General features: G+C 42.9%; 1 protein-coding gene across 3 annotated transcripts in view; it reads left to right on the forward strand.

The window, feature by feature from the left end:
- The window catches only part of slc25a16 (solute carrier family 25 member 16), a 78,349-nt gene that overhangs the window by 9,564 nt on the left and 44,045 nt on the right, over positions 1-24,740 (forward strand). For 2 of the 3 annotated variants that reach the window (XM_072557997.1, XM_072557998.1), the window contains exons 2-3: positions 2,798-2,933; positions 19,330-19,422. In XM_072557997.1, the coding sequence (XP_072414098.1) occupies positions 2,837-2,933; positions 19,330-19,422 (190 nt within the window). In that variant the 5' untranslated portion in view covers positions 2,798-2,836. The remainder of the gene's footprint in view (positions 1-2,797; positions 2,934-19,329; positions 19,423-24,740) is intronic. The other variant, XM_072557999.1, reaches the window with a different exon arrangement.

A 24,740-nucleotide genomic window follows, 5' to 3' on the forward strand; every position in this document is an offset into this window, starting at 1 on the left:
CCCTCCTCCCCAGTGTCTCTCCTCCCCTCTTCATCTTCCATGTCTCTTTTCCAACACCCTACCAGCCTTTCTCACAACCCCCATCTCTGCGTCTGCCACACCCTTAGTCTTTTTTCCCACATTGCCTCTTATTCTGAGATTTTGCCCTCGACCTAGATTCTCCCACAAGGGGAAACTGCCTTTATCCGTCTAACCTGTCAAGCCCTGAAGAATCTTGTATGTTTCAATCAAGTTGCCTCTTTTACTGCTTATGTAAGCCCATAAGTATGGGCTCAACCTCTCCTCAGCCTAAGTGAACCTCCTCTGGACTGTCTCCAATGCCAGTATATCTTCCCTTAGATAATGGCACCAAAACTGTTCACAGTATTTGAGCCGTGGTCTGACGAAATTGGTGCTGGATCCACTGCCTTTTGTCATTTATGTAAATGATTTGGATGTGAACATAAGGGGTATGGTTAGTAAGGTTTGCAGAAAACACCAAAATTGGAGGTGTAGTGGACAATGACAAAGTTTACCTCAGAGTACAATGTGACCTTGATCAGATGGGCTAAAGGACTGAGGAGTGGCAAATGGAGTTTAATCTACTTAAATGTGAGGTGCTGCATTTTAGAAAGACAAATCAGGACAGAACGTTGTACACTTAATGGTAAGGTCCTGGGGAGTGTTTCTGAACAAATAGACCTTGGTGTGAAGGTTCATAGTTCCTCGAAAGTGAAGTTGCAGGTAGACAGGATAGTGAAGAAGGCATTTGGTATGCTTGCCTTTATTGTTCAGTGCATTGAATATAGGAGTTGGGAGATCATGTTGCAGCTATACAGGAAATTGCTTAGGCCAGTGTTGGAATACTGCGTGCAATTCTGGTCTCTCTCCTACATGAAGGATTGTTGTGAAACTTGAAAGGGTTCAGAAAAGGTTTACAAGGATGTTGCCAGGTCAAAAAGCAGTGAACCTGGCACTGAACCTTGTGACATACCGGTGGTCACAGGCCTCCAGTCTGAAAAACAACACGCCACCATCACCCTCTGTCTCCTAATTTCAAACCAATTTTGTATCCAAATGGCTAGCACTCTCTGGATTCTACCATGCAGAATCTTTTCAAATGAAATCCATATAGACAATGACCACTGTTCTTCAAAAAACTCAGCAAGTTAGTGAGAAATGATTAACCACATGCAAAGCCATGTTTGCTCTTCCTAATCAATCCTCTCCTTTCCTGTGCCTTTGAATCCCCTCAACAAATTCCCTACCACTGACATCAGGCTCATCGGTCTACAGTTCTCTAGCTTTTCGTTACCACCTTTCTTAAATAATGACACCACATTAGCCACCCACCAGTCTTTTAGCATCTCAACTGTGTTTGCCATGCTATAGGAAGGATATTAAATTGGGGCGGGGAGTGTTCTAAAAAGGTATACCAGGATGTTGCAGGGACTGAAGGGTTTGAGGTATAGGGAGAGGCTGGATTGGCTGGGACTATTTTCACTGGAGTGTAGGAGATTGAGAGGTCACACTTAGAGAGGTTTATAAAATCACGAGGGGTGTAGATAAGATGAATAGGCAAGGTTTTTTTACTTGGTTGGTGGAGTTAAAAACTAGAAGGCATATTTTTAAGGTAGGAGAAAGATTTAAAAGGGACCTTTTCATGTAGGTTTGTATGGACAATGAACTGCCAGAGGAAGTACTGGTAGATACAGGTACAGTTACAACATTTAAAAAACATTTGGACAGGTACATGAATAGGAAAGGTTTGGAGGGATTTGGGCCAAATGCAAGCAAGTGGGATTAGTTCAGTTTGGGAGACTTGGTCGCCGTGGATGTGTTGGACTGAAGTCTGTTCCCGTGTTATTTGACTTGAAGCCTTGAGATGAAATTTGATGACATCCAGGACAAAGTAGCCCACTTGAACCCATCCATTCACTACATCATTCATTCCTTCCATCACAACATAGTGCCAGCATTGTGTACCAGCTGCAAGGTGCACTGCAGTAGTTCAGCAAGGCTCCTTTGACAGCGCCTGAAAAACCTGCAACCATCATCAGCTAGAAGGACAATGGTAGCAGATACATGAGAACACTATCATACTATCCAAGCTGCACACCATCTTGATTAGAGCTATATTGCTGTTCCTCAGTGTTGCTTGGCCAGAATCCTGGAGCTCCCTTCCTAACAGCTCCTGATACTTAGCTGCAGTTCAAGCAGGCAGTTCACTATCACCTTTCGAGCAATTAGAGATGGGCACCAAAGCTGCTCTTGCAAGTGACACGTGCATCCCACAAACAAATAAAAAGCATCGAAGAATATAGAGAGGGTAAAAGAGGGGATAAGAAGGTAGAAAAATTAAGGTGATGCTGACAGGAAAGACCAACCAAGCACCCTCTAAAGAGAGATGTGAAAGGGGAGCTGATATAATAACCTGACGATCTCTTTAATATAATAACATGATTTAATGGGGTACTCAGAAAGCAAATCTTTCCCCTTTTCACGAATCTAGAACTTGTAGCTCAGAGAGGTGAGATATTATTTATTATTTCACCTCATTGAATCTCTCTCCTTTGCTCACTCCTCACATCCTTTAATATCCAATCGAGAATAATTACATCTTCCTGTTTGTTCACTACGACCATTGTTATCCACCATCTGATCACATTACAGTAATTTTCTCTTTGAATGTTCATAGATTTGCTGGGATATTCAGAACAGTAATGTTATGTTTGAGAAGAAATAGAAAGCAGCATTGGTGATACTTTATTTGTGAGATATCTAGCGCTCGATTAACTTTGGATAATTTTTTTTGTAGCTGCAGGAGGACCAAACATCTTTCAAACCTCCAGTAGTCATGACAACAGAAGCATCCATTCCAGCCAGTGCCAAAACCGGTGTGGGTGCCCCCACTCGTCGAGACTTCTTTTGGCTGCGCTCCTTGGTGGCAGGAGGTAACCAAATTATGAATAATTGGTCCATTATAAGTAACTGCAAGAAAAAGGCAGACTTGCATTTATGTGGTGCTTTTTGCAATCCAATTCTGTCCAAAAGTGCCTCACTGCTAAAGAATTATTTATTTTAAAGAATAATTATTGTAATAGGCTACACAAAATATGGTTTGTACAAAGCAACTCCCACTGTTTTAGTGTTGTTGATTCAGGGATATAGGGATGGATGTTTTTGTATTGAAGAACCTCAATTATCCGAAGGCCAGGTCAGGGAGTATATCGTTCGGTTAATCGATGCCGGATAAGATAGCTTAGCCATGTATTGGGACATTGCGATCTTGTTCAAGTAATCCAAAATTTGGATAATCGAATGTCAGATAATTGAGGTTCCTTTGTATTGAAATTGATAGAAAACTAGTTTGCAGACAGGAAGTAGAGTATAAATAAACTTTTTTTTTCTGAATGGCAGGCAATGACTAATGGACAAAGGCAGAAATCACATGAGACCAGGTTACAATCCAACAGGTTTATATGAAGTTACAGGTTTTTGGAGTGTAGTCCTTAGTCAAGTGAAGTGAGAGGGAAGCACACAGAACACAGAATTTATGGGTGGAGAGATCAAAAGATTATTCAGATTGGGTGAGTGGAGTGTGGAATAGTGTGCAGGTGATCAAGAGTGTTAGATGGTGTAAGTAAAGTGTCAGTAGCTGAATAACAACTGAAGAGATGACTTATAATCTGATCAATTGAGGTAGAGAAATAATTACAAAAACTTAAAAATAAGATGGTGCTGGAGACAAACCAAATAACTGGAATAACATGGAACACAAACAGAAGCTGTTGGAAAAGCTAGTAGATCTGGTAGCATCTGTGAAGAAAAACCAGAAGAAGGGTCAGTGGAACTGAAATGTTGATTCTGATTTGTCTTCACAGATGCCGCCAGACCTGCTGACATACTTCCTATACTTCCTTCTCCTCCTCCTCCCCCCCCCCCCCCCACCCCGCAACCTCTGTTCTTGCCTGTGATTTACAGTGTCCGCAGTTCATTCAGTTTTTATTTGCATCTGTTAAAAAAAAATCTGAGTTAATGTTTTTGGTCTGGTGACCCTTCCTTCACATATACTGCTGGCTTTTCCAGTGGCTTTTGTTTGTGTTCCATGTTATTCCAGTCATTTCGTTTGTTTCCAGCACCATCTTAAATTTTTGTAATTATCTCTTTGCCTCATTTAATCAGATTATAGGTTATTCCTTTGGTTGTTATTCAGCTATTGACACTTTACTCACACCCCATCAAAAACTCTTGATCACCTGCAGAGACTTATTATTTGACACTCTACTCACACCATCTATATGATCTTTTGATCTCTCTGCCCATACATTCTGTGTTCTGTGAGATTCCCTCACACTTCACCTGAAGGGACCATGCTCTGAAAGCTTGTGATTTCAAATAAACCTCTTGGGCTATAACCTGGTATCGTTTGATTTCTAACTTTGTCCACCCCAGTCCTCTACATAATGACGAGTGAGATATGACAGGGCTCAGTGTGAGGACCTAAGCTATTCACAAAACCTATTACATTTGGTTCCTCCATCTAATATCTCCAAATTTGTGGTTGATACAATGTTGGGTGGGAGGGTGAGCTATGAGAAGGCTCAGGAATGCTTAAGTGATGGGGTTAGGGCAAGATGAGTGAGTGGTCAAATGCATGGCAGATGTAGCATCATGTGGATAAATATGAGCTTATCCACGTTGGAAACAAAATCAGGAAGGTCGATTATAATCTGGTTATAAATTGAGAGGGGGGCATGTGCAACAAGACCTGGGTATCCCTCATAAACCAGTCACTGAAGGTAACCATGTAGGTGCAGCAAAGGCTGTGGAGAGGATTTGAGTACAGCAGCAGGGATGAATTGCTGCAATTATATAATAAAATATTACATGATTTCAAGAAGGAGTTGAATATAGCACTTGGGGCTAAAGGGATCAAAGGGTATGGTAGAAAAGCAGAAACAGGCTAAAGAGTTGGATGATCAAACTATCATCATGGTGAAAGGTGAAGTAGTTTGAAGGGCCAAATGATCTATTCTTGCTGCTGTATTTCTATAAATATTGCTTCAGAGACCCAGAATAACTGTCCTGCTCTTTCAAATTATGTCTTAAAATAATGTTGACTTAAGGGACATCATCTCATTTTCCACTTAAGAACTTTACAGTCTCATGGTCTCAAATTGGGCGGCACGGTGGCACAGTGGTTAGCACTGCTGCCTCACAGCACCAGAGACCCGGGTTCAATTCCCGCCTCAGGCGATTCTCTGTGTGGAGTTTGCACATTCTCCCCGTGTCTGTGTGGGTTTCCTCCGGGTGCTCCGGTTTCCTCCCACACTCCAAAGATGTGCAGGTCAGGTGAATTGGCCATGCTAAATTGCCCGTAGTATTAGGTAAGGGGTAGATGTAGGGGTATGGGTGGGTTACGCTTCGGCGGGGCGGTGTGGACTTGTTGGGCCGAAGGGCCTGTTTCCACACTGTAAGTAATCTAATCTAATCTAATCTAATCTTGAATTCCACAACTTCAGAACCTGATCCCATGATGTCTGTCTTCCATTTTGCTTACACTCTTCCCACTGCTGGCCTATTGTTACCTGGTCTTTGTCTCTTTCATTTTTTAAATAAGGTGTGACATTGGCAGTTTTCTGAATCTTAATTTTAACCCCATTAATTTCCCTAGTGATAATTATTGAATTTATTTCTTCCCCATCCCTTTTTATACTGCTATTTTAATAATACTGCTATTAGCGTCATGTACTATGAAGACTGATGCAAAGTATTTACAGAGGAACCTCGATTACCTGAATGCCTCGGGCGGGGAGTATTTTGTTCGGTTAATAGAATGCCGGATAATCGAGGTTCCTCTATTCAGTTCCTCTGCCATTTCCTGAATGCTCATTATTATTTCACCAGCCTCATTCTATAAAATCTCTCTGGTCACTCTTTCTTTTTGTATATTTAAATAGGCTTTGCTGTCTGACTTGATTTTGTTGTAAGTTTAATCATTTAGTTTATTTTTTGGGTTTTTGTTTCGTTGTCTTGATATAACTTCACAGAGACTGGTATTCATCACCAAGTCACCCTTTATTTATGCATGAACACTCCTTGACTTTAGTACTGCCTCATTCAGAGTCAGCTACCGAAGTGTCAACATCTCTGATGCACCCCTATTTATATTGTCAGTCAGGGCTCCCTGATTGGATCAGATTAACAACCCCAATAAGGAACTCATTCTATGAAGTCCACCTAGCCAACCTCTTTACAGTCGCTACAATCCTTTGTTTTTTTTAATAAATGTAACCAATCCTCTGGCTTAGTGTTTTTATTTTCAATTTGATGCTACCTTTAACTTGGAAAGGCGCAGCAGGTCAGGCAGCATCCAAGGAGCAGGAGAATCAACGTTTCGGGCATGAGTTGAAGAAGGGCTCATGCCCGAAACGTCGATTCTCCTGCTCCTTTGATGCTGCCTGACCTGCTGCGCTTTTCCAGCAACACATTTTCAGCTCTGATCTCCAGCATCTGCAGTCCTCACTTTTTCCTAGCTATCTTTAACTTCCCTAGTTAACCATAGATAGTTGATTTATTTCCTTCTGAGAATTCTTCTTTGTCACTGGGATACATCTTTGTTATCAATCATGAGCTATTTTTAAAAGGCTTGCTATTATTGTCTCTGCATCTAAACTCCTTTTCCAGTCCACTGCATCTAGTTCTGCCCACATTCCTTTGTAATTGTCCTTAAGTTTAGCATGGTTGATTCTAACCAAAGTTTCTCCCTCTCAGACTGGACCCCAAGTCCTATCATGTTATGATCACTGTTATCGAAGGGATCCTTTACTCTGAGATCTTTATTAAACCTGTCTCATTGTATATTAAAGAGCTTGATCCCTGGTTGGAACCACAATCTATTGTTTTTAGATTAGATTAGATTAGATTAGATTAGATTAGATTACTTACAATGTGGAAACAGGCCCTTCGGCCCAACAAGTCCACACCGCCCCGCCGAAGCGTAACCCACCCATACCCCTACATCTACATCTACCCCTTACCTAACACTACGGGCAATTTAGCATGGCCAATTCACCTGACCTGCACATCTTTGGACTGTGGGAGGAAACCGGAGCACCCGGAGGAAACCCACGCAGACACGGGGAGAACGTGCAAACTCCACACAGTCAGTCGCCTGAGGCGGGAATTGAACCCGGGTCTCCGGCGCTGCGAGGCAGCAGTGCTAACCACTGTGCCACCGTGCCGCCCACGGGAAACTATTCTGAATATACTCTCTGAATATACTCCCTCATGGCTACCTCTATCAATTTGACTGTCCTAATCTACATGAAGATGATGGCACCAATGTTTCAATATGCTGCATTTTTTCCATGTCTTCATTGGAAGGATCATCAAATGAGGCCATATGGGCTGAGGCTGAAAGCACATAAAGGGGCAAACATGCTGTTGGGTACGTGCTATATGCTTTCGCAAACAGTCAGGGAGAGATAGAGGATCAAATATATACTCACATTTCAGAGAAGCATAAGATAAATAAGGCAGTAATAAAGGGAATTTTAAAATATGTAAGCAGACACAAACGTTGCATCCAGGCGAATCTTGTCAATATGTATGGTAGTGTAGGGGAACAGAGGGATCTTGTGGTCCATGTCCATAGATTCATTAAAGTTGCTACCCAAGTTAATAGGGTTGTTAAGAAGGCATATGGTGTGTGAGCTTTCATTAGCAGGGGATATGCTGCAGCTCTGTAGAGCTCTAGTTAGACCACGCTTGGAATATTGTGTTCAGTTCTGGTCACCCCATTATAGGAAGGGTGCAGAGGAGATTTACCAGGATGATGCCTGGACTGGAAGGCATGTCTTATGAAAAAAGGTTGAGACAGCTAGGGCTTTTCTCATTGGAGCGAAGAAGAGTGTATCAGTAAGGCGTTCGACAAGGTTCTCCATGGGAGACTGATTAGCAAGGTTAGATCTCACGGAATACAGGGAAAACTAGTCATTTGTATACAGAACTGGCTCAAAGATAGAAGACCTTTCAGACTGGAGGCCTGTGACCAGTGGAGTGCCTCAAGAATCGGTGCTGAGTCCTCTACTTTTTGTCATTTACATAAATGATTTGGATGTGAGCGTAAGAGGTACAGTTAGTAAGTTTGCAGATGACACCAAAATTGGAGGTGGAGTGGACAGTGAAGAGGGTTACCTCAGATTACAGCAGGATCTTGACCAAATGGGCCAGTGGGCTGAGAAGTGGCAGATGGAGTTTAATTCAGATAAATGAGAGGTGCTGCATTTTAGGAAAGCAAATCTTAGCAGGACTTATACACTTAATTGGTAAGGTCCTGGGGAGTGTTGCTGAACAAAGAGACCTTGGAGTGCAGGTTCATAGCTCCTTGAAAGTGGAGTCACAGGTAGATAGGATAGTGAGGAAGGCGTTTGGTATGCTTTCTTTTATTGGTCAGAGTATTGAGTGCAGGAGTTGGGAGGTTATGTTGTGGCTGTACAAGACATTGGTTAGGCCACTGTTGGAATATTGCGTGCAATTCTGTTCTCCTTTGTATCCGAAAGATGTTGTGAAACTTGAAAGGGTTCAGAAAAGATTTACAAGGATGCTGCTAGGGTTGGAGGATTTGAGCTATAGGGAGAGGCTGAACAGTCTGGGGCTGTTTTCCCTGGAGCGTCAGAGGCTTAGGGGTGACGTTATACAGGTTTACAAAATTATGAGGGGCATGGATAGGATAAATAGATTAAGTCTTTTCCCTGGATTGGGGGAGTCCAGAACTAGAGGGCATAGGTTTAGGGTGAGAGGGGCAACTTTTTCACTCAGAGGGTGGTACGGGTATAGAATGAGCTGCCAGAGGATGTGGTGGAGGCTGGTACATTTGCAACATTTAAGAGGCATTTGGATGGGTATATGAATAGGAAGGGTTTGGAGGGATAGGGGCCGGGTGCTGGCAGGTGGAACTAGATTGGGTTGGGATATCTGGTCGGCATGGACGGGTTGGACTGAAGGGTCTGTTTCCATGCTGTACATCTCTATGACTCTATCTATGAAGAGTGAGAGGCAAGTTGATAGAGGTGTACAAGATGATGAGAGGCATTGATAGAGTGAATAGTCATAAACGTTTTCCCAGGGCAGAAACGGCTATCGTGAGGGGGCATAACTTTAAGGTAATTAGATGTCAGAGGTCGGTTCTTTACACAGATAGTGGTGGGTGCAGGGAATGCACTGCCAGTGGTGGTAGTAGAGTCAGATACATTAGGGACATTTTAGCGACTCTTGGATAGGCACATGGATGATAGTAAAATGATGGGTATGTAGGTTAGTTTGATCTTAGAGTAGGATAAAAGGATGACATAATATCAAGAGCTAAAGGGCCTGTGCTGTGCTATACTGTTTTATGTGAAGGATGGGCTGTGATAAAAGTTCCAAACTAGGGAAAGGCAAATTTTCCTGAGATAATGCTACAGGAAGGATAGAAAAGAAGGCAAGAGAGGAAGGGGAGCGGTGCTTTTGATAAGGGATAGCATTATAGCTGTGCTGAGGGAGCATATTCCTGGAAATACATCCTGGGAAGTTATTTGGGTGGAACTGAGAAATAAGAAGGGGGTGATCACCTTATTTGGATTGTATTATAGATCCCTAATAGTCAGAGGGAAATTGAGAAACAAACTTGTAAGGAGATCTCAGCTATTTGTAAGAATAATAAGGTGGTTATGGTAGGGGATTTTAACTTTCCAAACAAAGACTTGGACTCTCTATGACTCTATATGATTTAGCCCAAGTGGACTGACAACAGCTGTTTGCAGATAAAACTCTGAGTAGTGGAAGGCATTCAGAAAAAAAACAGTAAGAATACAAGGCAAATATGTTCTTGTAAAGACAAAGGATGAGACCACGACCATAGAACTCTGGGCGTCAAGGAACGTAAACATCATGATTAGGAAAAGAAGAGGAACTTGTCTGAGACACGGCTCAATCTGGCAGAGTTCCTGCAGGAGTATTAAAAAAAAGGCTAGGAGAGTGAATGAGCAGTAGTGGATAGAAAAAAATAAAACTCAGAAATATAAATATTCGGGGCGGCACGGTGGCACAGTGGTTAGCACTGCTGCCTCACAGCGCCAGAGACCTGGGTTCAATTCCCGCCTCAGGCATCTGACTATGTGGAGTTTGCACATTCTCCCCGTGTCTGCGTGGGTTTCCTCTGGGTGCTCCGGTTTCCTCCCACAGTCTAAAGATGTGCAGGTCAGGTGAATTGGCCATGCTAAATTGCCCGTAGTGTTAGATAAGGGGTAGATGTAGGGGTATGGGTGGGTTGCGCTTCGGCGGGGCATTGTGACTTGTTGGGCTGAAGGGCCTGTTTCCACACTGTAAGTAATCTAATCTAATCTAAAAAAAAATAAAATGCAAAAGGGTAATGAGGGAAAGACAAGGGCCTTTAAAGGTCATGGAAGTAATGTATATGTGGACCTAGAAGAGAAGGGAACAGTTTTTAATGAATATTTGCCATCAGTCTTCACAGTGGAAAAGGATAACAGGGCACAGACACCAAAATGGCGGATTGTGAAATATTAAAATAAATTAAACAGAGGAGGTTTTACAGCCTTAAACATGAATAAACCTGCAGGCCCAACTGGGAGGTATGGCAGAAGATATTGGGGGCTCCTGCAGTAATTCACTTTGGCTAAGGGTGAGGTGCCAGAGGACTGCCAACAATGCCCCATCATTAAAAAGTGGAGGAAGGAATAGATTTGGAAATTACAGAGCAGTCAATCTAACCTCACCAGTGGATGAGTTATTAGAAAGAATTCTGAGGAACTAAATGTATCTAGTTGAACAGATGCCGATTAATTGGTGATATTCAGATGTTCGTGTTGACAAGTTTGATCAATTTTTTTTGAGAAAGTGATCAGGAGAAATTATGATAATGCATTTGATGTGGTCTAACGGACTTTAGCAAAACTTAATGGTCAAGAAAGTTAGGAGCCCATGGAATCCAAGACAGAGAGACACACTGGATCCACAATTGGCTGAAAGGCAGAGAATAGAGGATGTTGGAGGAAGGATGTTTCTGTGACTACAAGTCCATTTCCAGTGGGGTTGCACAAGTCTTGGTGTTGGATTCCTTGCTGTTTGTGGTATACATTAATGATTTGAGGTTAAATGTAGGGGATATAATCAAGATGTTCGAAGGTGGCGTGTGAATTGTTAAGGTAGTGAGGAGGATAGCTATAAACTGTAAGTGGATTTCAAAAACAACTCAGGTGGACAGAGTTGTACTAAATGGAATTCAAACCGGAATAATGTGAGGTAATGCACTTAGGAAAGATTAAAAAGGCAAGGAATTTCATGGCAAATGGTTGGATACTGGAAAGTAATGAAGATCAAATCCTTTCTGTGTAATGTTCTTGGATGCCACAACTCGACAATAGCTACACTCCTTGGGTTCTGTTTTTGAGCAGTCTCGATTTTAAATGTACCTCTGTTGATGGCAGTACCTTTAGTTGTGTAGATCCTAAACTCCTTCCTTAAATCACTCTGTTTTTCTGCCTTGGTTTCCTTCTTTAGGATGCTTCATCAAATCTTTGAGCTTTGACCATGACATCAGATTCCCATTCTGCACAAGACATTTAGCTTGTCACCATCTCTCTCGATTTCAGCACTATTTTTCATTTCACAGTGATTCTTGGCAAGTGGGATCAAGGAAAACACTAAAGCTTTCCATTCGTATATCAGGAATGAAAGAATGACTAGAGTAAAATTAGGGCCAATCAAAGATAGTAGTCAGAGGAGATGGGGGAAGTGCTAAATAAATACTTTTCGTCAGTATTCTCACGAGAAAAAGACAATGTTGCTGAGGAGAATACTGAGATACAGGCTATTAGACCAGATGGGATTGAGATTCACAAGGAGGAGGTGTTGGCTATTCTGGTAAGTGTAAAAATAGACAAGTCCCCTGGGCAGGATGGGATTTATCCTAGGAGTCTCTGGGAAGATAGGGATGAGATTTCCAAGCCTTTGGCTTTGATCTTTATGTCATCATTGTCTATAGGAATAGTGACAGAAGACTGGAGGATAGCAAATATTGAGCCCTTATTCAAGAAGGGGAGTAGAGACAACCCTGGTAATTATAGACCAGTGAGCCTTACTTTGATTGTGGGTAAAGTGTTGAAAAGGAGTATAAGAGAGAGGATTTATAATCATCTCGAAAGGAATAATTTGATACTGGATAGTCAACACTGTTTCGTGGAGGGTGGGTCATGCCTTACAAATCTTATTGAGTTCTTTGAGATGGTGACCAAACAGGTGGATGAGGGTAAAGCAGTTGATGTGGTGTATGCAGATTTCAGTAAGGTGTTTGATAAGGTTCCCCACAGTAGGCTATTGCACAAAATATGAGATTGAGTTAGCGGTTTGGATCAGAAATTGGCTAGCTGAAAGAAGACAGAGGGTGGTGGTTGATGGAAAGTATTCATCCTGGAGTTCAGTTACTAATGGTATACCACAGGGATCTGTTTTGGGTCCACTGCTGTTTGTCATTTTAAATAAATGACCTGGATGAGGGCATAGAAGGATGGTTTAGTAAATTTGTGGATGACAGTAAGGTTGGTAGAGTTGTGGTTAGTTCTGAAGGATGTTGCAGGTTACAGGTTACAGAGGGGCTTAGATAAGTTGCAGAGCTGGGCTGAGAGGTGGCCAATGGAGTTTAATGCAGTAAAGTGTGAGGTGATTCACTCTGGAAGAAGCAACAGAAATACAGAGTACTGGGCCAATAGTAAGAATCTTGGCAGTGCAGATGAGCAGAGAGATGTTGGTGTCCATGTACATAGATCCCTGAAAGTTGCCACCCAGGTTGATAGGGTGTTAAAAAGGTGTGTTAGCTTTTATTAGTAGAGGGATTGAGTTCCGGAGCCACGAGGTCATGCTGCAGCTGTACAAAACTCTGGTGCGGCTGCACTGGTGTATTGCGTACAATTCTGGTCACCACATTATAGGAAGGATGTTGAGGCTTTGGAAAGGGTTCAGAGGAGATTTAGAACATAGAACATTACAGCGCAGTACTGGCCCTTCAGCCCTCGATGTTGCGCCGACCTGTCACACCAGTCTGAAGCCCATTTAACCTACACTATTCCATGTACGTCCATATGCTTGTCCAATGACGACTTAAATGTACTTAAAGTTCAACTTAAATTTACAAGGATGTTGCCTGGTATGGAGGGAAGGTCTTACGAGGAAAGGCTGAGGGATTTGAGGCGGTTTTCGTTAAAAGAAGGTTGAGAGGTGAATTAGTTGAGACATTCAAGATAATCAGAGGGTTAGATAGGGTGGACCGTGAGAGCCTTTTTCCTCGAATGGTGATGGCTAGCACAAGGGGACATAGCTTTAAATTGAAGGGTGACAGATATAGGACAGAGGTCAGAGGTAGTTTCTTTACTCAGTGGGTAGTCAGGGCATGGAACGCAATAGTAGTAGACTCTCCAACTTTAAGGGTATTTTAATGGTAATTGGATAGGCATATGGATGAAAATGTTTAGATTAGAGTGGCGCTGGAAAAGAACAGGTCAGGCAGCATCTGAGGAGCAGGAAAATTGATGTTCCGGGCAAAAGCCCTTCATCAGGAATAGAGGCAGGAAGCCTCCAGGGTGGAGAGATAAATAGGGGGAGCTGGGGAGAAGAGAAGGTAGCAAAGAGTACAATAGGTGAATGGGGGTGGGGATGGAGGTGGTAGGTCAGAGGGGAGGGTGGAGCGGATAGGTGGGAAGGGAGATTGGCAGGTAGGACAGGTCATGAGGACAGTGCTGAGCTGGAAGGTTGGAACTGAGGTAAGGTGGGGGGAGGGGAAATGAGGAAACTGGTGAAGTCCACATTGATGCCCTGGGGTTGAAGTGTTCCGAGACAGGAGATGAGGCGTTCTTCCTCCAGGCGTCGAGTGGTGAGGGAGCAGCGGTGGATGAGGCCCAGGGCCTGCATGTCCTCTGCAGAATGGGAGGGGGAGTTGAAATGTTGGGCTACGGGGCAGTGGGGTTGATTGGTGCGAGTGTCCCGGAGATGTTCCCTGAAGCGCTCTGCTAGGAGTCGTCCAGTCTCTCCAATGTAGAGGAGACCACATCGGGAGCAACGGATGCAATACATGATATTGGTGGATGTGCAGGTGAAACTTTGATGGATGTGGAAGGCTCCTTTGGGGCCTTGGATGGTGGTGACGTAGGAGGTGTGGGTGCAGGTTTTGCAATTCCTGTGGTGGCAGGGGAAGGTGCCAGGACAGGAGGGTGGGTTGTTGGGGGGCGTGGACTTGACCAGGTAGTCACGGAGGGAATGGTCTTTGTGGAAAGCGGAAAGGGGCCTCACAGCGCCAGAGACCTGGATTCAATTCCCACCTCAGGCGACTGACTGTGTGGAGTTTGCACATTCTCCCCGTGTCTACGTGGGTTTCCTCTGGGTGCTCCGGTTTCCTCCCACAGTCCAAAGAAGTGCAGGTTAGGTGAATTGGCCATACTAAAAATTGCCCGTAGTGTTAGGGGCAAGGGTAAATGTAGCGGAATGGGTCTGAGTGAGTTGCGCTTCGGCGGATCAGTGTGGACTTGTTGGGCCGAAGGGCCTGTTTCCACACTGTAAGTAATCTAATCTAATCTAATATCCTTGATGGTGGGGTGTGTTTTGGAGGTGGCGGAAATGTGGGCGGATGATGCAGTTAATGTGAACGTTGGTAGGGTGGAAAGTGAGGACCAGGGGGATTCTGTCCTTGTTATAGTTGGAGGGGTGAGGTTTGAGGGCGGAGGTGCAGGATGTGGATGAGATGTGTTGGAGGGCACCTTCAACCACGTGGGAAGGAAAATTGCGATCACTAAAGAAGGTCTCGAAAGAAGAACCATTTGGTGTGTTCTGTGGTGGAACTGGTCCTCCTGGGAGTAGATACGGCAGAGGAATTGGAACTACGGGATGGCATTTTTGCAGGAGGTAGGGTGGGAAGAGGTGTAATCCAGGTAGCTGTGGGAGTCAGTGGGTTTCTATATGGATGAAAATGGAATAGTGTAGGATAGCTGGGCTTCAGATTGATTTCACAGGTTGGCGCAACATTAAGGGCCAAAGGACCTGTACTGCGCTGTAATGTTCTATGTTCTAACATTGCATAAAATGTCATTTAATTCACATAAACATTAGAAAAGGCAGAGACATTGCTTTCTCTTTGTCTGCATCATTCCCTTGGCAACTACTTCCTCCCCATCTTCTAATGTTGTGTTCCTCTTTTGCTTCCTGTATCCTTCAGTTCCTTTAATTTCACCATTGTTGGTTGTGTAAATGGGGTGTTTATTTCATAACCGATGCTGGCACTTCTGAAAGTGTAACCATGCAGTTTGAGCTGAAGACGAGATATATTGGATTCAAAACGTCAATTGTTTTTTTCCCTGTTTGCAGATGCTGCTAGATCTGCTGTGTTTCTCAAACACTTCCTCTTTTAATGCAATTTGTGCTCAACTTGTGAAGTGGGGCTTGAGGTTGCAACTAACAGAGCAGTTAAGGGGAACCAGTTAATGTTGTGTATTTGGACCTTTGGAAGGTGTGCAACAAGGTGCCATGCTGGAAATTATTGTGTAAAATTAGGATTCATGGATTAAGGATTAATTAACTGAGGCAACCAAGAGAGGGAATAAACAGGTACTTTTTGTGTTTGCCGGCTGTCACCAGTAGGGAAGGGCAAGAATCAGTGTTTGGGTCTCAGTTATTTACAATCTATCTCAGTGTCTCAGAGGAGCGGACTGAGTGTTTGTATTTAAGGTCTCTGACGTGGGAAAGTAAATTGCACGGAGGCACTAAAAGGCTGCAAAGAAATAATGAGTTAAACAAGCATGCAAGATCATGGCAGATAGAATATGAGGTGAGAAGTGGATTTCTGAAGGATAATAAAAAAGCAAAACATTTTGCATGTTAAGGAACAGGGGTGTTTTGGCGTTTAAAGAATGTGGATGTCATACACGAATCAGAGAATTAATATGCAGCCACAGCAAGCAGTTCCAAGAACAAATAGGCTATTCACCTTTATTTTGAGGGCTATCAGTGAATAAATTGCCCTCTAATATTGGAACTTTAGTGAGGTTATGTCCAGAGTACCTTATTGTGTTTTGATCTCCTCACCTAATGCATAATATATTTGCCTCTGAGGGAATGCAACAAAGATTTACTAGGCTGATTCCGGCATGATGTGTTTATCTGTGAGGTGAAACTGAGTGGATTTGGCCGATATTGAAGTTAGATAGCATTTAGTAAAGTAAACACTGATCTGATTTAAACATTGTATTCATAAGGAGCTTGAGAAAGTAATTACTGAGAGTGTCAGATAGTTCCCAGATTGAGTGGACAGCACCAGAGCCTGAGATGAGAAATTTCTCAACTCAAAGGATTGTGAATCTAAAATCCTTTATCCAAGAAATCAGTAGACACACAGTTATTGACTTTATTCAAGACAAAGGTGAGTGAATTTTAGATGCTAAAGGGGTTTAGGGATACTGCAGCAAAGTAGATTTGAAGGGGATGATCATAATCTTGTTGAAAGGCAGAACACATTTAAAGGGCTGAATTAAATGATTATTGAAGGAAATAGGTACCTAGATAGTGGATGCACTGGTAGTAATCTTCCAGTAGTCCTTAGTTGGTGGAAAATTTCTATTGAAGTACCCTTATTCAAAAATGTAGGGAGACAAAGGAGTAGGGTAATTATAGAACATAGAACATAGAAGAATACAGCGCAGTACAGGCCCTTCGGCCCTCGATGTTGCGCCGATCAAAGCCCACCTAACCTACACTAACCCACTATCCTCCATATACCTATCCAATGCCCGCTTAAATACCCATAAGGAGGGAGAGTCCACTACTGCTACTGGCAGGGCATTCCATGAACTTACAACTCGCTGAGTGAAGAACCTACCCCTAACATCAGTCCTATATCTACACCCCCTTAATTTAAAGCTATGCCCCCTTGTAATAGCTGACTCCATACGTGGAAAAAGGTTCTCACTGTCAACCCTATCTAACCCCCTAATCATCTTGTACACCTCTATCAAATCACCCCTAAACCTTCTTTTCTCCAATGAAAACAACCCCAAGTGCCTCAGCCTTTCCTCATAGGATCTTCCTACCATACCAGGCAACATCCTGGTAAACTTCCTCTGCACCCGTTCCAGTGCCTCCACATCCTTCCTATAGTATGGCGACCAAAACTGCACACAATATTCCAGATGCGGCCGCACCAGAGTCTTATTTAACTGCAGCATGACCTCAGGACTCCGGAACTCAATTCCTCTACCAATAAAAGCCAGTACGCCATATGCCTTCTTCACTGCACTATTTACCTGGGTGGCAACTTTCAGAGATCTGTGTACATGGACACCAAGATCCCTCTGCTCTTCCACACTACCAAGTAGTCTACCATTAGCCCAGTAATCCATCTTTTTATTACTCTTACCAAAGTGAATCACTTCACACTTAGCTACATTGAACTCCATTTGCCACCTTTCTGCCCAGCTCTGCAGCTTCTCTATATCCTGCTGTAACCTGCCATATCCTTCCTCACTGTCTACAACTCCTCCGACTTTCGTATCATCCGCAAACTTGCTCACCCAACCTTCTAACCCTTCCTCCAGGTCATTTATAAAAATGACGAACAGCAATGGTCCCAAAACAGATCCTTGCGGAACACCGCTAGTGACGGCACTCCAAGATGAACCTTTGCCATCAACTACTATCCTCTGTCTTCTTCCAGAGAGCCAATTCCTAATCCAAACCTCCAATTCACCCTCAATGCCATATCTCTGTATTTTCTGCAGTAGCCTACCATGGGGGACCTTATCAAACGCCTTACTAAAATCCATATATACCACATCTACCGCTTTCCCCTCATCTACCTCCTTAGTCACCTTCTCAAAGAATTCAATAAGGTTTGTGAGGCACGACCTGCCCTTCACAAAACCATGCTGACTATCCTTGATCACATTGTTCCTATCCAAATGTTCATAAATCCTATCCCTTACAATTCTCTCTAAGACTTTGCCCACAACAGAAGTGAGACTCACTGGCCTATAGTTACTAGGATTATCCCTACTCCCCTTCTTGAACAAGGGAACCACGTTTGCTAGCCTCCAGTCCTCTGGCACTACTCCTGTCGACAAAGAGGACACAAAAATCAAGGCCAATGGCTCTGCAATCTCCTCCCCTTATAAGCCAGTTGGCCTAACATCTGCCAATGGGAATTGCTGGAGTCTGTCATGAATGATTTTAGAGATACATAACAATGAAGGGGAAATCATCCAGACAAATTTATTACAGTTCTTTTAAGAGGTTGTAAACAAGATTTGGTACAGGGTGTAATGTATCTGGCTTTCTAAAAGGCTCTCGATAAGGTACCACACATAAGGCATTTAATAAGATAAGAGCAGATGGTGTTGGTGTAGTCGCATGAATAGAGAATCAGCAAACTCATAGACAAGGTTTGGATGAAGAGAGCATTTTTACTATAGTAGCCTGTAACTAGTGGAGTACAGTTATGAGAAATGCTGGGGCCACAATTATTTACAGTTATTTAATGTCTTGGATGAGAAAATGAATATACTACAGCCAAATTTGCAGATGACAGAAAAATAAATGAAATGGCAAAGGGTAAGGATGACACAAAGAGTCTACAAGGGGATAAAAACAGGTTAGTAGCGTAGGTAAAACTTGGCAGATGAAATATAATATGGGAAAGTGAGGTTATGCACTTTGGCAGGAAGAATAGAAGAGCTGAATATTACTTAAATGGTGAAAGACTACAGAAAGCTGTAGTTCAAAGGAATTTGTAGGTCCACGTGCATGAATCACAAAAAGCGCCTTACTTCAGGTAATGGCGAAGGCAAATGACTGCAAGTCTTTATTTCAAAGGGAATGGAGTATAAAAATAGGGAGGTCTTACTAAAACTAGACAAGATTTTTAATCAGTAAGGGAATTAAGGGCTATATGAAAAAGGCAGCAAACTGGAGTTGAGGATTATCTGATCATCCATGATTTCATTGAATGGTGCAGCAGACTTGACGGGCTGAATAGCCTACTTCCCCTCCTACATTCTTCTGGTCTTATTTCTTTATTTCTTCTCCTGTTTTGTTGTGTTTTACTTGGGTCATTATGCTATACTGAATTACAGCTTACTATAGATACAAGAGCAGAATTAGGTCACTTGGCCAGTTGAATTTGCTGTGCTATTTGATCTCAACCATGACATTAAATTTAGGATGGTAATTGGAGTTATTTGTTACATGAAAATGTTGAAAATTAACATTTTGTTGCCACTGAAAATTAATTTACATAAATGTTCTGTGCAGGTATTGCAGGATGTTGTGCAAAGTCAACAATTGCCCCTCTGGATCGAGTGAAAATTTTACTGCAAGCTCACAACCGGCATTACAAACACCTTGGTAATTATTAAGAGAATCTGTCAGTCTGCTGGAATTTTTTTATTTGGATATTGGAACATGCCAGTGTTCAAAGAAACTGGGACCAATGTTAGTCAGGTTGCAAGTGACCCATTTGAGATTAAAGATAGAGTCTGAATGAGTACTTAACATAGCATACTTTTGTTTGGGAACGTGATACAAGTGGATGTGGGTCGAGAGTGTGGTGCTGGTAAAGAATAGCAGGTCAGGCAGCATCCGAGTAGCAGGCAAATCGACGTTTCGGGCATAAGGATTTCTGATGAAGGGCTTATGCCTGAAACGTCGATTTGCCTGCTCCTCGGGTGCTGCCTGACCTGCTGTGCTTTTCCAGCACCACACACTCGACTCTGATCTCCAGCGTCTCCAGCACCTGCAGCCCTCACTTTCTCCAAGTGGATGAGGTCCAACCTTTGTCTGGAATGGGAAATAATAGCTAGTATTTCTCCATAAGAAAAGGACCACTCAGTAGGAGCAATCTAGAACTATTCTGTAAACTGTCCACATATCTGTGTTGCTCAAGCTGATCTGCCTCGGCACAAAGTAATCACACACTTAAAGCAACAACTACGATATAAATGTGTACCTTAGAAAAATAAACTAGCTGAGTAATTCCTGCAGACAATTTCTAATCTATTTCCTTTTGTTCTAATTTCTGCAAAATTCTCCATCTTGCACAATTCCCCAGTCCTCCGCTCAGGAGTTAATTTGCTTCTGTTGCTTTGAACTAATTTGGTGGTCAGTGCTTGGTAATGTGGAGCATGAAGTAGCACAATGGCAAAGGAAAACTATCATATTGGAATTCAGAGGGAACTAGAAGTAAAAGATAAAGTAGGGTGGGGGAAGGGAATGTGAGTGGAGTTTGACACTGTTGGACTTCCTTCTCATATTTCATGACTTGAACACAGACATCAACTGTAACAATCACAGAATTGGATCTTTATCTTTAAGACGTCATGTTATCCCATCAGCATGAGTGTTCAGTCAAATGAATTCTGAAGTATTGAGTTCATAATTCATTATAAGAACTCAATTACGAAGCTCAGTTCTAGCCTGACCATAGGAAACAGTGACTTGCTCTAAATACTTACATTGCAGTGAAAGTCTGATATGAAGTGGATCAATGTATTGCGAATTCACCAATAGTGAGAGTGTTCACTGCATCAAGAAAAAATAAATTATGCCCATGCAGAAATATGAAAGGTAATAATTTTACTACCAGCATGGTAAATAAATCTCTCCTGTGAGATTGAGTTAAAAATCATACAATACCAGGTTATAGTCTAACAGGCTTAATTGGAAGTATAAGCTTTCTGAGCACTGCTCCTTCATCAGGTAGCTAGTGGAGCAGGATCATAGGACAGAATTTATAGTAAATAATCCTGTCCCACTAGCTACCTGATGAAGGAGTAGTGCTCCAAAAGCTTGTACAGTGTTTCCATCTAAACCTGTTGGACTATAACTTGGTCATAGAAATGTACAGCATGGAACAGACCCTTCGGTCCAACCCGTCCATGCCGACCAGATATCCCAACCCAATCTAGTCCCACCTGCCAGCACCCGGCCCATATCCCTCCAAACCCTTCCTATTCATATACCCATCCAAATGCCTTTTAAATGTTGCAATTGTACCAGCCTCCACCACTTCCTCTAGCAGCTCATTCCATACACGTACCACCCTCCCTGTGAAAAAGCTGTCCCTTTGGTCTCTTTTATATCTTTCCCCTCTCACCCTAAACCTATGCTGTCTAGTTCTGGACTCCCCCACCCCAGGGAAAAGACTTTGTCTATTTATCCTATCCATGCCCCTCATAATTTTGTAAACCTCTATAAGGTTACCCTCAGCCTCCAACGCTCCAGGGAAAACAGTCCCAGCCTGTTCAGCCTCTCCCTATAGTTGTGGTTCTGTTCGCCTAGCTGGGAATTTGTGTTGCAGACGTTTCGTCCCCTGTCTAGGTGACATCCTCAGTGCTTGGGAGCCTCCTGTGAAGCGCTTCTGTGATGTTTCCTCCGGCATTTATAGTGATTTGTATCTGCCGCTTCCGGTTGTCAGTTCCAGCTGTCCAACCTGGACCCAATATACCGGCCACTGCAGCGGACAGCTGGAACTGACAACCGGAAGCGGCAGATACAAATCACTATAAATGCTGGAGGAAACATCACAGAAGTGCTTCACAGGAGGCTCCCAAGCACTGAGGATGTCACCTAGACAGGGGGCGAAACGTCTGCAACACAAATTCCCAGCTCGGCGAACAGAACCACAACAACAACGAGCACTCGAGCTACAAATCTTCTCACAAACTCTCTATAGTTCAAATCCTCCAACCCTGGCAACATCCTTGTAAATCTTTTCTGAACCCTTTCAAGTTTCACAACATCTTTCCAATAGGAAGGAGAACAGAATTGCACGCAGTATTCCAACAGTGGCCTAACCAATGTCCTGTACAGCCACAACATGACCTCCCAGCTCCTGTACTCAGTACTCTGACCAATAAAGGAAAGCATACCAAAAGCCTTCTTCACTATCCTATCTGCTTGCGACTCCACTTTCAAGGAGCTATGAACCTGCACTCCAAGATCTCTTTGTTCAGCAAATCCCGAGGACCTTACCATTAAGTATATAAGTCCTGCTAAGATTTACTTTCCCAAAATATAGCACCTCACATTTTTCTAAATTAACCTCCATCTGCCACTCCTCAGCCCATTGACCCATCTGACCAAGATCCCGTTGTAATCTGAGGAAACCTTCTTCGCAGTCCACCACACCTCCAATTTTGGTGTCATCTGCAAACTTGCTAACTATATCCCTTATGCTCACATCCAAATCACTTTATGTAAATGATGAAAAGTAGTGGACCCAGCACCAATCCTTGTGGCACTCCACTGGTCACAGGCCTCCAGTCTGAAAAACAGACTGGAGGCCTGTGACTACCACCACCCTCTGTCTTCTACCTTTGAGCCAGTTCTATATCCAAATGGCTAGTTCTCCCTGCATTCCATGAGATCTAACCTTGCTAACCAGTCTCCCATGGGGAACCTTGACAAATGCCTTACTGAAGTCCATATAGATCACATCTACTGCTCTGCCCTCATCAATCCTCTTTGATACTTAAAAAAACTCAATCAAATTTGTGAGACATGATTTCCCATGAACAAAGACATGTTGACTATCCCTAATCAGTCCTTGCCTTTCCAAATACATGTACGTCCTGTCCCTCAGGATTCCCTCCAACAACTTGCCCACCACTACATCAGGCTTACTAGTCTATAGTTCCCTGGCTTGTCCTTACCATCCTTCTGAAACAGTGGCACCACGTTTGCCAACCTCCAGTCTTCTGGCACCTCACCTGTGACTATCGATGATACAAATATCTCAGCAAGAGGCCCAGCAATCATTTCTCTAGCTCCCCACAGAGTACACCTAATCAGGTCCTGGGGATTTATCCACCTTCTTGCATTTCATGACATCCAGCACTTCATCCTCTGTAATATGGGCATTTTTCAAGATGCCTATTTCCCTACATTCTATATCTTCCATGTCCTTTTCCACAGTAAACACTAATGCAAAATACTCGTTTAGTATCTCCCCCGTTTTCTGCGGCTCCACACAAAGGCTGCCTTACTGATCTTTGAGGGGCTTAAAAATGTGTTGCTGGAAAAGCGCAGCAGGTCAGGCAGCATCAAAGGAGAAGGAGAATTGACGTTTCGGGTATAAGCCCTTCTTCAGGAATCATTTCTCTGAAGACGGGCTTATGCCTGAAACGTCGATTCTCCTTCTCCTTTGATGCTGCCTGACCTGCTGCGCTTTTCCAGCAACACATTTTTAAGCTCTGATCCCCAGCATCTGCAGTCCTCACTTTCTCCTAGTTGATCTTTGAGGGGCCCTATTCTCTCCCTAGTTACCCTTTTGTCCTTAATGTATTTGTAAAAACCCTTTGGATTCTCATTAATTATATTCCCTAAAGCTATTTCATGTCCCCTTTTTGCCGTCTTGATTTCCCTCTTAAGTATATTCCTACTGCCTTTATACTCTTTTCTAAGGATTCACTCAATCTATCCTGTCTATTCCTGATATATGCTTCCTTTTTATTAACCTAACCCTCAATTTCTTTAGTCATCCAGCATTTCCTATACCTTCCAGCCTTCCCTTTCACCATAACAGGAATATACTTTCTCTGGATTCTTGTTATCTCATTTCTGAAGGCTTCCAATTTTCCAGCCTGCGAACATCTGCCCCCAATCTTGATAATGCAGATTCATGACCAGTTTCAGAAAAACCAGGTAAAGATGAGATATTTTCTACTGACCTGTTCCTCTCTTATTATGCTCTGTAATACACTGCTGACAGGAAGTAGAAGTAGATTTAATAGTAACTTTCAGAAGTGAATTGGATAATTTCTTAATATGGAAAATGGGTAATGTAATGGAACCATCAAAAAAATTGGTAGCTCTTTCAGAGAGCTGAAACAGCCACAGTAGGTTAAGCTACCTTACTGTAGTGTATGTTTCTATTGAAGGGTAGACAAAACTAGGAGAGGCAGGATAGAACAGGAATTCTCAAAATAATCCTTGAATTGTCAGTGAGGAGAGGTTAAACCAAGATGTTTAATCAACTGACAGCAGAGTTCCGAGTGTATTGCTGGGAAAGCACAGCAAGTCAGGCAGCATCCGAGGAGCAGGAGAATCGACGTTTAGGGCAAAATCTCTTCATCAGGAATGCTGTGCTTTCCCAGCAACACACTCTCGACTCTGATCTCCAACATTTGCAGTCCTCACTTTCTTCTGACAGAGAGCAGACTTCAATGAGGCAGAAACAGTTGAACTGGATTAATTGGAATCAAAGGTTAGCAGGAATAACAATAGCTGAACAATAGGCTACCTTCAAAGAGAAGGAGGTTTGGCTGCAGTTCAGATGTATTCTGTTAAAAGGGAAAGGCTGGATAAACAAACCTCAAATTCCCTGGATGCCATAGGAAATAAAAATTCAAGAAGAAAATGTGTCAGGTAGTGAATATAGTTGAAAACCAAACTGAAAACAGAATGTTCAGAAAGAAAGTGAAAAATCAAATATCAAAAGCAAAGAGATTATAAAGAATGACTGGGAGCTAACACAGAAGGAAATCAAAACATTTCTGTAAGCACCTCAATAGACAAAGGGCAGCACGGTGGCTCAGTGGATAGCACTGCTGTCTCACAGCACCAGGGTCCCAGGTTCGATTCCAGCATTCTCCGGCTCCGGTTTCCTCCCACAGTCCAAAGATGTGCAGGTCAGGTGAATTGGCCGTGCTAAATTGCCTGTAGTG

This window comes from Chiloscyllium punctatum, chromosome 38 (genome assembly GCF_047496795.1).
Source record: "Chiloscyllium punctatum isolate Juve2018m chromosome 38, sChiPun1.3, whole genome shotgun sequence".
NCBI lineage: Eukaryota > Metazoa > Chordata > Chondrichthyes > Orectolobiformes > Hemiscylliidae > Chiloscyllium > Chiloscyllium punctatum.